Genomic DNA, 13,302 nt, shown 5'->3' on the forward strand with positions numbered 1-13,302 from the left:
ATAAAGAAGCAGAGACAGAAGAGAAAGGAGGGCAGAAAACGGTCCAGCAGAGTGAAAACGAGGGAGACCATTCGAGGTGCCCTGCCAAACTGCCTTTTTATCAGCAATGATTACCTCACCCTGCTAAGAGTCTGTCTGTCCCTCAGCTGCGCCTGGGTGCTGATGGCCGGTGACTAACGGTAGATCAGACTGTGCACCTCGTTGTTCTGGGTCCACTGTGGCACCCAGGCTCCCCTATTACAAGGGCCAAAGGAATGGAGGCAGGTGGACTTACAGTTTGGTATCAGTGGAAGTTTTGTGGGGGCGGGGGGGAGTTAAAGCCAGTGGCTAAACTGGAGAGTAAATATCTTATCTGATCTAAGTTTCATTAAGGATAACGAGGAGGTCACTGGTTCTTGTCCACCTGCCTGAAAGTCCTTTTGGCTTTATTTCTAAAATATGTCTTGAATCTGCCCACTTGTCTCTATTTCCATTACCAATATCCCTGATCTAGACCAACATCTGTCATCCCAACTTCCGTGACTGCTTCCTAACAGGTCTTCAGCCAGACTCTGCTCCTTCCAGCCTCATCTCCATTCAGCAGCAGTGTTCTTTTTTAAGACACAAATAAAATCATACCACACCTGTGCTTAAAAGCTTCTAGTGACTTTCCATCACATTTGGAATAACATCCTTTTTTAAAAAAAATGTTGTAGGGGTGGCACCTGTGGCTCAAAGGAGTAGGGAGCCAGCCCCATATATCGGAGGTGGCGGGTTCAAATCCAGCCCCAGCCAAAAACTGCAAAAAAAATAAAATGTTGTAAACCATGGCCTACAACAACCTGGCCCCAACCCTCCCATCTCATCTCACAGCAGCCTCCCCTGACTTCTGCCAGCCTGGTCTTCTTCCTTTTCTTGAACGTGTCAAGTTCACTGCAGATTCAGGGGCTTAGCACTTACCACTATCTTCCCAGGAATATTCAGCCCCAGACCTGGAGACAGCTGGCTTCTTCTCATCTCTCAATCTTCACGTCAAAAAACACCCTCCTCAGAGACGTCTTCTCTGACCTCCCAAAAGCAAAGCCTTCATCTCATCCCAACCCCATTACTTATTTTTGTATGACTGCTCCTTTCCTTGAGTCAGTCTCCCCTCTTTAGAAGTTTCATGATAACACTGCTGATTCCTTAGCACCACTGACAACACACAGGGCCAAGATCAGTGAGTGTCTAACAGGTGGATGAGTGAAAGATTCTATCAGGGAACCCCTGTGCCCTCTGCAGACCTCCCCAGGTCAGACAACCTCTGTGCCCAGCCCCAGACCTCACCTTCCTCAACTGGGTCATAGAATGATAGATCCCACGATTGCTACAGTCTCTTTCACAGTTAATATTCTGAGATTCTAAACCAGAGCTTGGCAAACATATTCTGCAAAGGACCAGAGTGTTACTATTTTAGGCTTTGTGGGCTACACAGCCTTTGTCAAAACTGTTCATTTCTGTCACTGTTGGAAAAAGTAGCCACAGATGACACATAAACAAGTAAAACCATATTTACAAAACAGTGGTGGGATGCATACAGTCGGTGCCCTGTGATTGACTGACCCTTCTCCCTGACACTCTCTCAGATGGTGGCTGTCCTATCTGCCAAATTCTTGTCCCTATTATCACTTCCAGACCATTATCCCCATCACTTCCTTGAAGCTCCTGCCTGCAGACTGTACCCTCACCAACCCCTCCCCGCTGTCTTTCCTCTGCAGGCCCCAGCCCTTCGCCTGCATTCCTTAAACGAGTTAGCACCTGGCATACGTTTCCCCCCTTCCCTCTGGTGCTAATCCTGTCAAAATCCTCGGTAATTGCAGTCCTATGAACTCAGTCCTTCCTCTCCCCTGGCCGCTCTCATCTCCAGTGATCTTGCCCTCCACCCACCCTCAGCCACCACCTGCAACCCTTCCTCCCTAGACCTTGTTATTACCAACATGTGCACTTTCCCCCATCCCCACCAAAGTCTCTCCTCCACACAGAAGTCAGAGGGTTCCTTTCAAGCCACAGTCAAGTCACTACTCCACTCGGAATTCTGTCATGCCTCCTGCTCACTCAGGATGAAATGCCAAGTCCACACCTGGGTCCACGTGACCTGAGCCCTTGTGACCTGTGGATCCATCTCCTGCTACCGCCCACCCCAACACTCACACGCTCTCCCCACATTGTCCTCCTTCCTGTTCCTCAAACAACTGCTCCATACGTCTGGAACACTCTTCCCCTCGCCCCCGACATCACTTGGCCAACGTCTCTCTTTCTTCATGTCTGCTTAGATGCCATGGTATCCGAGAGGCCTTCCCTGGCCACTCTACCTGAAATAGAGCCGCCCTGACTCCATCACCCGCTAGCCTCCTTTACCTGGTTTATTTTTCTTCGTAGCACTTGATACAACTTGCCATATGTGTTTCTATATATTTCATTGTTTCTAGAACGTAAGTTCTAGGACAGTGAGGACTTTGTCTTGTTCTGCTGGACCCTCAGCACCAAGACCACAGGGCACGGCCCACAGGAGGAGGTGTGCAACAGACATGTTTTGAAATTGTCAACCCGAATCCTTTGCCAGGCACCTTACCTTCTCTCAGTGCTGCCGTCAGTAACGAGGCTGCCTGGGGGGGCTCTCCTGGGTCAGGCTTAACGAGGAGGTGGGGCTCTAGATGGGCATCCTCAAATCCACTCAGCTCTCCAAGCTCAGCATAGATCCGCAGCTTCTCCTCCAAATATGTGCAAATTTGTTGGTCTTGATTAGTGAGTATCTCTATGAAATAGTATTTACCACATGAGGTTATCACTAAGATGAATACAACAACAAGCATGAAAACCCAAGTTACGAGATAAAGGTGCTGCTAATTAGCAAGCAGTATGGTCTAAAGGTCAGGCCGGGTTGCTCAGTGGGAAAGCTCCAGGTTCAAATCCTAACCATCCACTTAGCAACTGTGGCCTCCAGTGAGCAACTTAACAACTCTCTCGGCTTCTGCCATCTTTTCTGTAAAGAAGGTTTCTTTCCCATTCTCCTAATTCCAGAAAAACTTACAAAGCTATTCTTTGTTTACTCAGACTGGTTTCCATTAAGACTAAACATTAAACTCAGGAATGAAAACTAAGGCGGCCCTGTCCGCGATGAGTGAATACCCACAGGAGGAACCATGCAGAGGCCTGTAACCACTCAGGCTTCAATCAGTTTGGGTTAAAACCAAACATGCCAGTTTATGTTTTTGTTTCTAAACATCCAATTTGTTTGACCAATTTTTGCGTGCGCCATTCTCCTCCGATTTCAACATGTTACAGAATTCTTAAAGCTCAAAGGGACTTTCACTAGCATCTCATCCAGGAATTCTCAGTCCTTTTTGAACCTCAGAATCACCTGGGGGAAGAGTTGAAAATACCGAAGTCTACGGCCAACCTCCCACACATTCTGACTCCATTGGTTCAGGGCAGGGCTCAGGCATCAGTATTTGTAAAGTCCTCCCTAATGAGTCAAAGTCAAGTCCTAGTTGAAAATCACCAAGCTAATTTCCTTACTTCATGGATTTGGAAATAAAGAATGGGATCTACTGAATTCCTTGTCTAAAGACATGCAAATATGACATGGCAGTGGTGGGACCTCAGAGTAAGCCACTAACAGTTCCAAGGCCTAGCTGTACCACACTGCCCACTGGTGTTTCTTACGTGTCACGTGTATTATATAAATATTTTAACACACTTAACTGCCATGTGAGTTGTATTTAACTTACACTAGTTTTGAGCTTGAGGTCTCATGAAGCATATGTAGCTGACAGGTCTCTTGACCTATTTTGACCCAAGGAAAAAAAGCTTTTTCTAGTGTGGAAGTCAACGTGTTAATCACGAAGGTGGAGGGAGCAAGAAAGTCATCTTATTTGAGTATTTCTAGTGCAAATACTTTTGTGGAAGGAGGACGGTTGTACTTTCAAGTGTGCAGAATTAATCACTTAGTCATAACCTTCTGCTCATGACACTTGGGCTTTCCCCAAACCCAAGCAGGACCCTCCGCCGGGGAGCCAGATGTCTGAGTGTACCTTGACATTGCTGAATCCTGGCCACTCTGGCTTCAGCTTTCCTCCTCTCTTCATCGGATTCACTTGTCCTTCCCCCTTCTTCTTCGGGGCAACTTTAAAAGACAAAAGTTAAAAGACATAACTGAAGCTAAAGCCAAGTATCTGTAGGTTCATTAGAAAAACATGGGCACTTGGCATTAGAATTATTCATAAAGGAGAAAAATTCAGCATAGAGAGAAGTCATCATGCTCCCTGGCCAAGAGACTTGGTTTCCTGAAGTATGTAAATGACCTTGCATAATAGAAATTGGCTCTCAAAGTCAGCAGTACAGGGTGACTCAAATATTCTAACAAACACAAACATAGATTGTCTCACACTCAATACCAACACTGGCATTAGGTATAATTAAAATAAACAGTTCTGCTTTTTACTGTATTTTGGCATTGCTGTTGTTAATGGGGATTGGGCAGAAGAGTTATAGGGAATACTCATAGGTGCCAGGTCGGACAGGGTGCAGTGGAGGCAGAGGAATTTCATATAACTTCAAGATCTAATCAAATTACTGTTAAGAATGATCACGGCCATCCTTGAGCTCTCAATTCTAAAAAATTCTGAATTCCTTGCAGAAGCAATGAGGAACAAATTAACTTAGAATACTTAGATCCACCAATTTAGCAACATTTATTGGATGATTCTTCAGTAGTAGCAACATGGAGAAACTTAAGACATGGTCCCGGCCCTCGAGGGGCTTCCAATCTAATTAAATAAACACACATCTATAGATGCATAAAAGAGATAACAGCAGCAGGGCAGAAAATGACAAGCAGGAAGGACCTGCTTTAGAGAGCCGGTGTTAAAGGACTTCAGGTAAAGGAAGGATCTCTCCACAACAGAAGAGGTCCTCACGAAGGAGGGGCGACTCGAGCTGCGGCAAAGCCAGGTGGGGCCCGCACAGGCAGGGGGAGGCAAGGGTGTCACATGCAGGGAGGTGCGGACGACGGGGCTGCAGATGGGGGGGCGATCGCACGTGGGGGACGGGGGCAGAGAACAGACAACTCTGGCCGAGGTGGTTCACACAGGGGGAGACATGGTTAGAAGACCTTTCCCAACTGAACAAATCTGTTGCACAGATTACAGACAGAACTGTTACCTTTCCACTGCCTGCTGGATCCGTCTCATCCAATTGTTTCGTTCCTCCTTGGAATTGGTGTGAATTTCATACATCTCAGGCCCAGCAGATGAAGCGCTGATCAGAAACATTCCTCTCTCCTCATTAGCAACTTCTCTAGCAATGAGCTTTTGAAGAGAAATAACGGACGGCTTCTGATCCTATGAAAAGTAGGAACATGTGGAGATGAAGCAGCATCCCATCTACAGCAAGGCTCTCACAAAACAGGAGCTAGAGAAAGCAAGGGCACGTCTTTCTTTTTTCACTTTCAACCTTTTCAAAAGGGCTGCAGAAGTTGGTAACATCTCCAATGGTGGTAAGATCTCCAATGGAGAGGGCACGGAGGAGAGAAGAGGGGAAAAGAGGGTTTAGGCTGGGAAACGTTTGTCTTTAAAGCGGAGGGGAGGGGGGAGGTTAGGGTGGAGGGAGGGTATTGGGTGGGGCCGCACCTATGGTGCATCTTAGAATGGGTACAGGTGAAACTTACTAAATGCGGAATACAAATGCCTACATACAGTAACTAAGAAAATGCCATGAAGGCTACGTTGAACAGTTTGATGAGAATATTTCAGATTGTATATGAAACCAGCACATTGTATCCCTTGATTGCACTAATGTACACAGCTATGATTTAACAATAAAATAAAAAGAATTAGTGGTTTAAAAGGGCAACTTTTAAAGACAGAATGAGAGAAGGAAAAAATATATATATGTATATATATATCTCAAAATGCTGTAGGTAAGGGAGGAAGAATTTTTTCAGCAGGGATGGGATAGGAAATACTTTCTCAAAAATCACAAAGAGATTGAGAAAGATGGAGGGCCTGAAGAGTCCATTAGAGTTTGCAGTTTACAGCAACATGATTTCAATAAGGTGATGGGAACAGGAGTCCAAAAACTAAAAAGATGGCTATAAAAGTGGAAGGTAAGAACGAGTAGGCCACAGCCAATGTCTTCTGTTGTACAGATCACAGCAACAGAGCTAGAGTTTCACCTGTAAATGCCTCTTCTCACCAAGGAGCTGAGCCCTTCGTGGTCAGGAATTGGTCAAAGCCATCTTCATATGCCTCACACACACATTGGCACAGAGTAGGCACTCAGAATATGCCAGGAGGCAGAATTAGTTTTACACAATTCTAGAAGAGGGGAACAGGAAGAAAGTCTACAGTTTGGCAGCTGACCCACAATGGAAGCTTCTTTTCCACTGGCATTTGCTACGATCCTTCTGTGTCCACTTTCTGGGGATTCAAAGATGAGCACAACACCAATAATACTGACTTGCTAGGCAGCTGCAGTTGAAGGAACGGCCAAAAGAATGCCCCCAGGATGAAGCGCTTTGGGGGTAATCTGCAGAATCTTCTTCGGTTTGTGGCTTCCACCACTGTTTACAGAGGTGGCTGCAGTGTGTGGTTTGGAGTCTCCCTCACGGGCTGAGTGATGCCTTGACTCAGAACATGCCACTCTGTCCACACTGCTGACTCCTTGGTGCTGGCCTGTCAGCTTCCCCAGCATTACACAGCTTGGGCGCATCTGCCATTGTGTGCTGGGGAGAACCGGAGCCCCCCGAAGACACCCCACAAGAAAAAAACATATGATGGGACTAGATCAGTGCTGTCTCTGAAAATGGAAACAATAGAAATTTTGTGGCAGAACTGTTTAAATGCTGCCCTGTCTCATTAGGGAGATCTTGTCAGCATTGTCAATATTCCTTATTCTATTGTGAAACTGCTTCTAAGACCTTATTTCTTTTCCCTGATTCAACGTACAGTTTTACCTGCCTCAGCTTACAAGGTTAGTGGTCTCTGCATTTAAAGAGGCCGAGTCGTGAGCAAGACGTCAGCATGGTCAGTGTTTTGGGGGGAGGGGAAATGGTAGGATAAGATCTTTTAAAAGTGAAGAATAGGTAAGTGGTAGAAAGTAGCACTCATTCAATCACCGTCAGCCCAGGAGGCATCGGAGCTGTTCACACTAATCACACACAAATACTAGAAATGCACAAAAGTTCAAATTAAATCCCCAGGAATGTAAGTCACACGTCTGTTTGCTTTGGAGACAGCAGCCTGCAGAGACGTTCTGTTTGTGCATGGCATTTAAAACACAGATTTTGAAAACAAATTCTTGGCACTTAAATATTGGGAGATTCAACTTTGAAAAAAAAAACTCTAGATTTCTGGGTTCTTGGGAAAAGCAGAAGATGGCAATCCTGGCCCCATCGTCTCATTTAAAAACACTGGCTATCGCTGAGTAGGCCCTGCAGTCATTGAAACGAGGCATATACGCACTGTCTACTACAATCTCTACCTCTCTGCTGTTTCCTTGATTCCAACCCTGTGTGAATCGCTCGCTACGTTTCCTGCCCAATCCCTACCGGCGCATGGAGCTGAAGACCTCATTGTAGGGGCAGGGGGAAAGGAACTGCAATCCCTAGCCCTGTTATCCGTCCTGTGCTGATTCCACTTATTATTAGCAAGTGACTCCACTGTGATAAAAGAACCTGAAGGCTGCGTCAGAGTTTGAACTTGAACTCGCAGACCTCCGTGTTCAGTATGTCTGCTTTGGAAATTACTTTCTTTGATGTTCAGCAGATTCCTTCCAGACTCAGTGTTCCAAAACTTAGTGAACACATTTATTTTCTCCTATAAATTTTAAAAGTTTGGGTCTTAAACCGATTTCCTACTAAGTCCTCTATAAAAATAAAAATAAAATCAAACTTTCCTAGAGGGATGTTACTCCATCTTCCTGCTACTTTCAGCGGCTTATCTTCTATTTCCAAACATACCGTGTTTTCTGTAACAACACAGAGTGAGACAAGCAACTGCTAAAGAAGCTTTATCTAAAGGCCACGAGAAGTGGAGAAATCTCTCCTTTGTGTGCCAGGGTGAGAATAATGTTCGGAAATACTAGGGGAGGTACTAGAACAAGCAAACTCAAACTTTTTAAACAGGGGGCCAATTCGCTCAGACCGTTGGAGGGCTGGACTATAGTTTAAAAAAAAAAAACAAAAAACTATGAACAAATTCCTATGCACACTGCACATATCTTATTTTGAAGTACAAAACAAAACGGGAACAAATACAATTCACACCGCTTCATGTGGCCCGCGGGCTGCAGTTTGAGGACGCCTGCACTAGAAAATCCAGATATATGTACACCCTTAACTAATGCTTCCATTCCCCACAATAGTAACTAAAAAATATTCATGATACATGGGCTTTTGTCAGAGTAACTCAAAAGTATATGAACAGTAGGGTACACTTAATTCATCAGGGATAAGATAATTCTTTTCCTTTTGCTTCCTGATACCACCAAGGGCTTGGCTGGCCTTTATGAGCGGAGCTAAATGTCAGAGGACATTTTAAGAAATGGCAACAGCAGTTGTCTTACTGTAGTACAGAGTTAACCACATTCCATCAAGAAAAGCCACACTGTGACAGCCTTCAGGAATTGGTCAAAGCCATCTTCATATGCCTCGCACATAAACTTGCACAGAGTGGGCATTCAGTGCACTGCAATCCTGGAGCCCCACTTAATAGCAAATGTGATCTATGGGTGGCATAAAAAATGCTTGAAGCCATCATATGAGACAAGAGGAACAGGTCCATATTAAAAGTCACATAGTAAAGTTGAGCGCCACAGTCTGGTCTGAATTCATGTGCTATGCTGTCCTGGAAGACAAGACAATTGTCTTTATGCTGTGTCTAATGCATGACCAATCAGCAGGACAAACCACCCAAGACGCAGAATTTGCTCCTCCTTCAGGTCTCTGGTTTTGAAGAAACATTGGTTTCTATGAAGATGTGATGTAAACTTGTTTTCTTTACCAGCACGGCCCTCACCACCCCACGGGGTAAGCAAAATGGTAGGCACTTCCCACTTACTTTCTCTATGTGACACCAGGTAACAGCACACAGAGGCTGCTGGGCACATGAGTAGATTTTCATGAAATTACAATAGATATGGTTCAAATGGATTGAGGACACAGGACTTGTTTAAGGCTTCTTATTATCCTCCAGCATAGCTCTTGAAAGGTCTTTGACCGTTACACAACTCGGCGTCATTGTGCCAGTGAGAGGCAACGTGCCCCCCAGGATGACGAAGGCTCTCGAGCCAGCCTGCCAAGCCCAGAAAAGCAGCTGCAGCCCTGCCCCAGCCTCTTCCCCCCAGAATCCCACCAGTGGCCAGGCATGCTTGTTTTCTCTGAACAATATGACAAAAACTTCATTAAGCTTTGAATTAGCAAAGCCAGTTGGAAATGATGACATCTGCTAATGGCACCGAGGCGTCCTATCCTCTAGTGGCTGATAAACACCAGCACTGTGAGAGCCAGCATTACCCTGGCCTCATGGCTGTGGTGTCCTGATGCTCCATGATGCTCACAAGGAATTCATCGCTGGCATCTTCCTTCTGTAAGCCATTTTGGACCACACAGATTCTGGGTAAGAAAGGCTGTAAACACTGGTTTCATTGCTAGTCTATGTGCTGGCCATGAGATTAATCTAACACACTACAAAGACAAATGTTCCATGAACACCCTTAGCGATTAGTAGCCATTTTAGTAAAAATAAGAAAGAATCTCCTGTAAGCTTTAGGCAGCAGGATGGCATTTTCTTCTTTGGCAGAAGGAACACCATGGTGGTTATGAACAGGGCTAACAAGCCACACAGCAAGGTGCGAGGGGAGTGGAGAGTGCCCGGTGCCAGCATTAACGCATTAGTTGCTAATGTGACAGAAGGGAGTTTGGGGTCCAGGGGAGGGTGGTTCTGGGGGAAAGAACCTAGATAGCCAGATGACTAGTGGGTACTTGGCGATCAGGGAAGTGCCTATTTACCAACTGGTACCGAAGTACTGCAATACCTTCACAATCGGTAAACTGCTGGACCAGATGACTCCCCAGCACTGGCTGTTGATCAATCAATACTTACCACACTAATTCAACCCAGTTAGAGGCTTGTTACTAAATACTGCAATCACAAATAATATTGGGAATATAGCAGGAGCATATACTCACTTGTAACCATTTTATTTTACTAGGAATTCTGGGCATTTTCCAAAAATATGTGTGATTAAACCTATTTTTAAAAATGCATCATGTGTATCATACTCACAACAGCTGCAAAGATGTATTTCTGGTCTTTCTCTTGTAAAAAGAGCAGCACATCAGTTAGAAGTAGAGCTAGGATATCTTGAAAAAAAAAAAACAAAACATTACCAGTATTAAGGAAGCAAATTACAATTCAAATGCCTTTATTAAAGCTCCTGATGGCATACTGGAAATTTAAATAAATGTAATAAAAATAAAAAGCCTAAGTTTTAGTCTATATATGAAACCTTTTTATAAACATACCTGCATTGTGATAGCCAAAGATACATGTTATAGGTAACTTCGTAGACAGCTGTGTTTAAGTGTGTGTGTTTGTGTGTGTAAATGTAGGTATAGCTAAATCCCCAGCAAAATTTAATATAGTACCTTTCAAAACAGAAGATAAATATTTTTTAAAAAGGAAGTTCTAATAGAATGGAGTAAGCCCTCACATATGGGGGGAAAGTGCTTACTTAAAAACGTAAGAGGGCAGCTGCTGCCTCAAATGATACACGCAAAGCTGGTATTTTGCATCATCTAGACCTGAATGAGGTTTACAATTCCATGGTTCCCTTACAAATTGTACACAAGAACTCATCCTCACTACAGAGCCTAACACAAGATTATCAAACTGGTTCTACTAAATGGATAAGAAGCAAATGACTTGGAGGAATAGATGTACAGATAATAGTTAATATTTTTTAATACAATATTGTAAATGGCTGATTAACAAATCCCCTTTCAGATATTAGGTGCAACCCCCATCAAAACCTGATTATCCTGCCAAAGATAATAACCTCTGAGCAGCTAGAATTTAACCACCTCTTCCTCTCATTGCTCGCCTATGGAAGGTATTAAGATGAAGTGCTAAAAACAGTGGTTCTGTCCCTGGCTACACAGTAGACTTGCCTGAGAAGCTTTGCAACATCCCTTGGGCTAGGGCGTCACAGCTATGTCAAAAATAATCAGAACCAAAAAAAATAAAAAAAAATAAAAAAAAATAATAATCAGAACCTCTGAGAGGAGATTTGCACATTAGTCATTTTTGTAAGCTCCAGGGGGTGAATCTAGTGTGTGACCAGGGCGAGAAAGCTTGCCTGGAGCAATGTGCTACATGATCAGACCTTAGGAACTGCAGTCAACTGCTCCAGATTCTAACCAGATTAACGGAGTCAAGGTCATGTCCATTAGCAAACAGTGGCACTGAGAAAGAGCTTACACCAGTGTCAGCATGTATGCGGATGAATCCTGCTACTCAGTAACAAAGATGACATTCAGACTTCTTTCCATTTCACCCCTCCCTGGTCTGACAGTGCCAGGCTGGTTTGGCACACACCAGGCCCTAAGTGTGCAGGTACACTGCCTTGCTTTCAACACACCACATTTGCCAGAATGGTGCATTTGTGGCAAAGATTAGCAGAACTCTCAGTTCCTTTGATTTTAGACATCATAAACTTGCAAATTTATAAAACTATATAAAAGCTTTTGCTTGGGGCAGCAAACTCTCACCAAGGATTTGTGTCATCGCCCATGTTTGACTATTGAAATTCACAACTGATCCAGGGTTTGTGTAGCGTATGCCTGCACTTCTGAAGCATTTTTCTTATAAAAATATAACCCTTGTTGAATGAATAACATGTACAAAAGGAGAAATTGCTCTGGTAGAGCCGTGGTACCTTTGAAACGACCCGTGGCAGTTTTCCAGTAAACAAGGCCGTCATATAACAGAGTCCTTTCTTTACTTAGCAGAGCCTGCTTCCTAAACACGTGGCCATTTTTGAGCTTTGTGTAGGTTTTGTTTTCAATCTTATTTAAGATCTCAAGCCATTTTTGGTTTTTCTCATACTCGTTGACTTTTAAGTCCACTGTTGCAATCATGTCTTTAATTAAGCCAAGAGCTTTGCACAAGTCTTTATGTTCTTCAGTTCTTTCTGCATGAAAAATAGAAACAAGAACACGCTAAGCAGGGTGAAGAAATAATTCAGGTAAGGAAGCAAGTAAGGAAGGAAATAAGCAGCTAAGGAATAAAAAATAACGTTTTTTAGTCTTTAAATATACTTAAACGTATCATCCAAATGACAAAATTCCTGTAAGAAAAATGCTGGAATAAATTCAATTACAATACTGATACCTTCTCCCTCTCACCCCCCACCAAAAAAAAACCTCCATTAAAATATTTGGTTCTAAAAGATTTGGCACTCTCTCTCCTTCTAAGAAGATAAAGTAAACCTTTTTACCTAAAAAAAAGTGCATTATTAAATGTACTTCAGCTAACAATAAGATGTGTGAGTACAATTTGTCTGACCTTCCCCATGGAGCAGAGAACGTGTTATATACTAACTTACACCCTCCTTCCATCTTCCCAGATACTGGTAATCAAGTCATCCCCACACCAGGTTTCTTAGAACTTAACTCTGCTGTGGGGCCACATCATGTTCTCTCTGGAGAAATGGAGCCTCCGTGTGACTCTGAATGGCCACAGGCTCATCTGCCTTCCCGGATCCCTTCCTCCACAAATACGATACTCAAAATTGCATTTTATAGCTTCATTAGCATAAAAAATGAATATATTACTTTTATAATTAGACAATTTTCTTTGACCTAAACTTTTTTTTTCTTCTAAGTATCAAAGACATTAAAATGTGTTCTAGGCACTGTGCCTAATGGGTAAGTCAGCCACTCTCGTGCCAGAGCAAATAATCATTGGTTTCAAATGTTATTCTTTACTGCACTGGCCACCTGTTCTTATCTGTAGATTATCTTAAGAAAATACTCTGGAGGAGTTTCTGGAACACATGAAAGTTGAATTTAGCTATTTTCTCTCTTGGATGATAAAGACCACCTAGTTGATGTTTACCGAGGGGACTGGAAACGAAAAGTGAAGTTTCAGGAGGTCAGAGGCGCTAGGAGAGGAAAAAAAGAAAAACTGGCTAATAAACCAAGAGCCCAGAGCAGCCGGAAAAAAACACTCAAACACAGCAGTGAAGTGGAAAGGGGATGAGTTCGCCAAAGGGTCTGAACAT

The 13,302-nt window shown here is 43.7% G+C and overlaps 1 protein-coding gene across 2 annotated transcripts in view; it reads right to left on the bottom strand.

The window, feature by feature from the left end:
- ARHGEF28 (Rho guanine nucleotide exchange factor 28) overlaps nt 1-13,302 on the bottom strand; it is a 292,201-nt gene that overhangs the window by 57,597 nt on the left and 221,302 nt on the right. For both annotated transcript variants that reach the window (XM_053588797.1, XM_053588806.1), the window contains 5 exons: nt 11,956-12,210; nt 10,305-10,381; nt 5,182-5,360; nt 4,053-4,144; nt 2,591-2,773 (listed from right to left, as the gene is read on the bottom strand). In XM_053588797.1, coding sequence (XP_053444772.1) covers nt 2,591-2,773; nt 4,053-4,144; nt 5,182-5,360; nt 10,305-10,381; nt 11,956-12,210 — 786 coding nt within the window. The remainder of the gene's footprint in view (nt 1-2,590; nt 2,774-4,052; nt 4,145-5,181; nt 5,361-10,304; nt 10,382-11,955; nt 12,211-13,302) is intronic.

The sequence above is a fragment of the Nycticebus coucang genome, chromosome 1 (genome assembly GCF_027406575.1).
Source record: "Nycticebus coucang isolate mNycCou1 chromosome 1, mNycCou1.pri, whole genome shotgun sequence".
Taxonomy (NCBI): domain Eukaryota; kingdom Metazoa; phylum Chordata; class Mammalia; order Primates; family Lorisidae; genus Nycticebus; species Nycticebus coucang.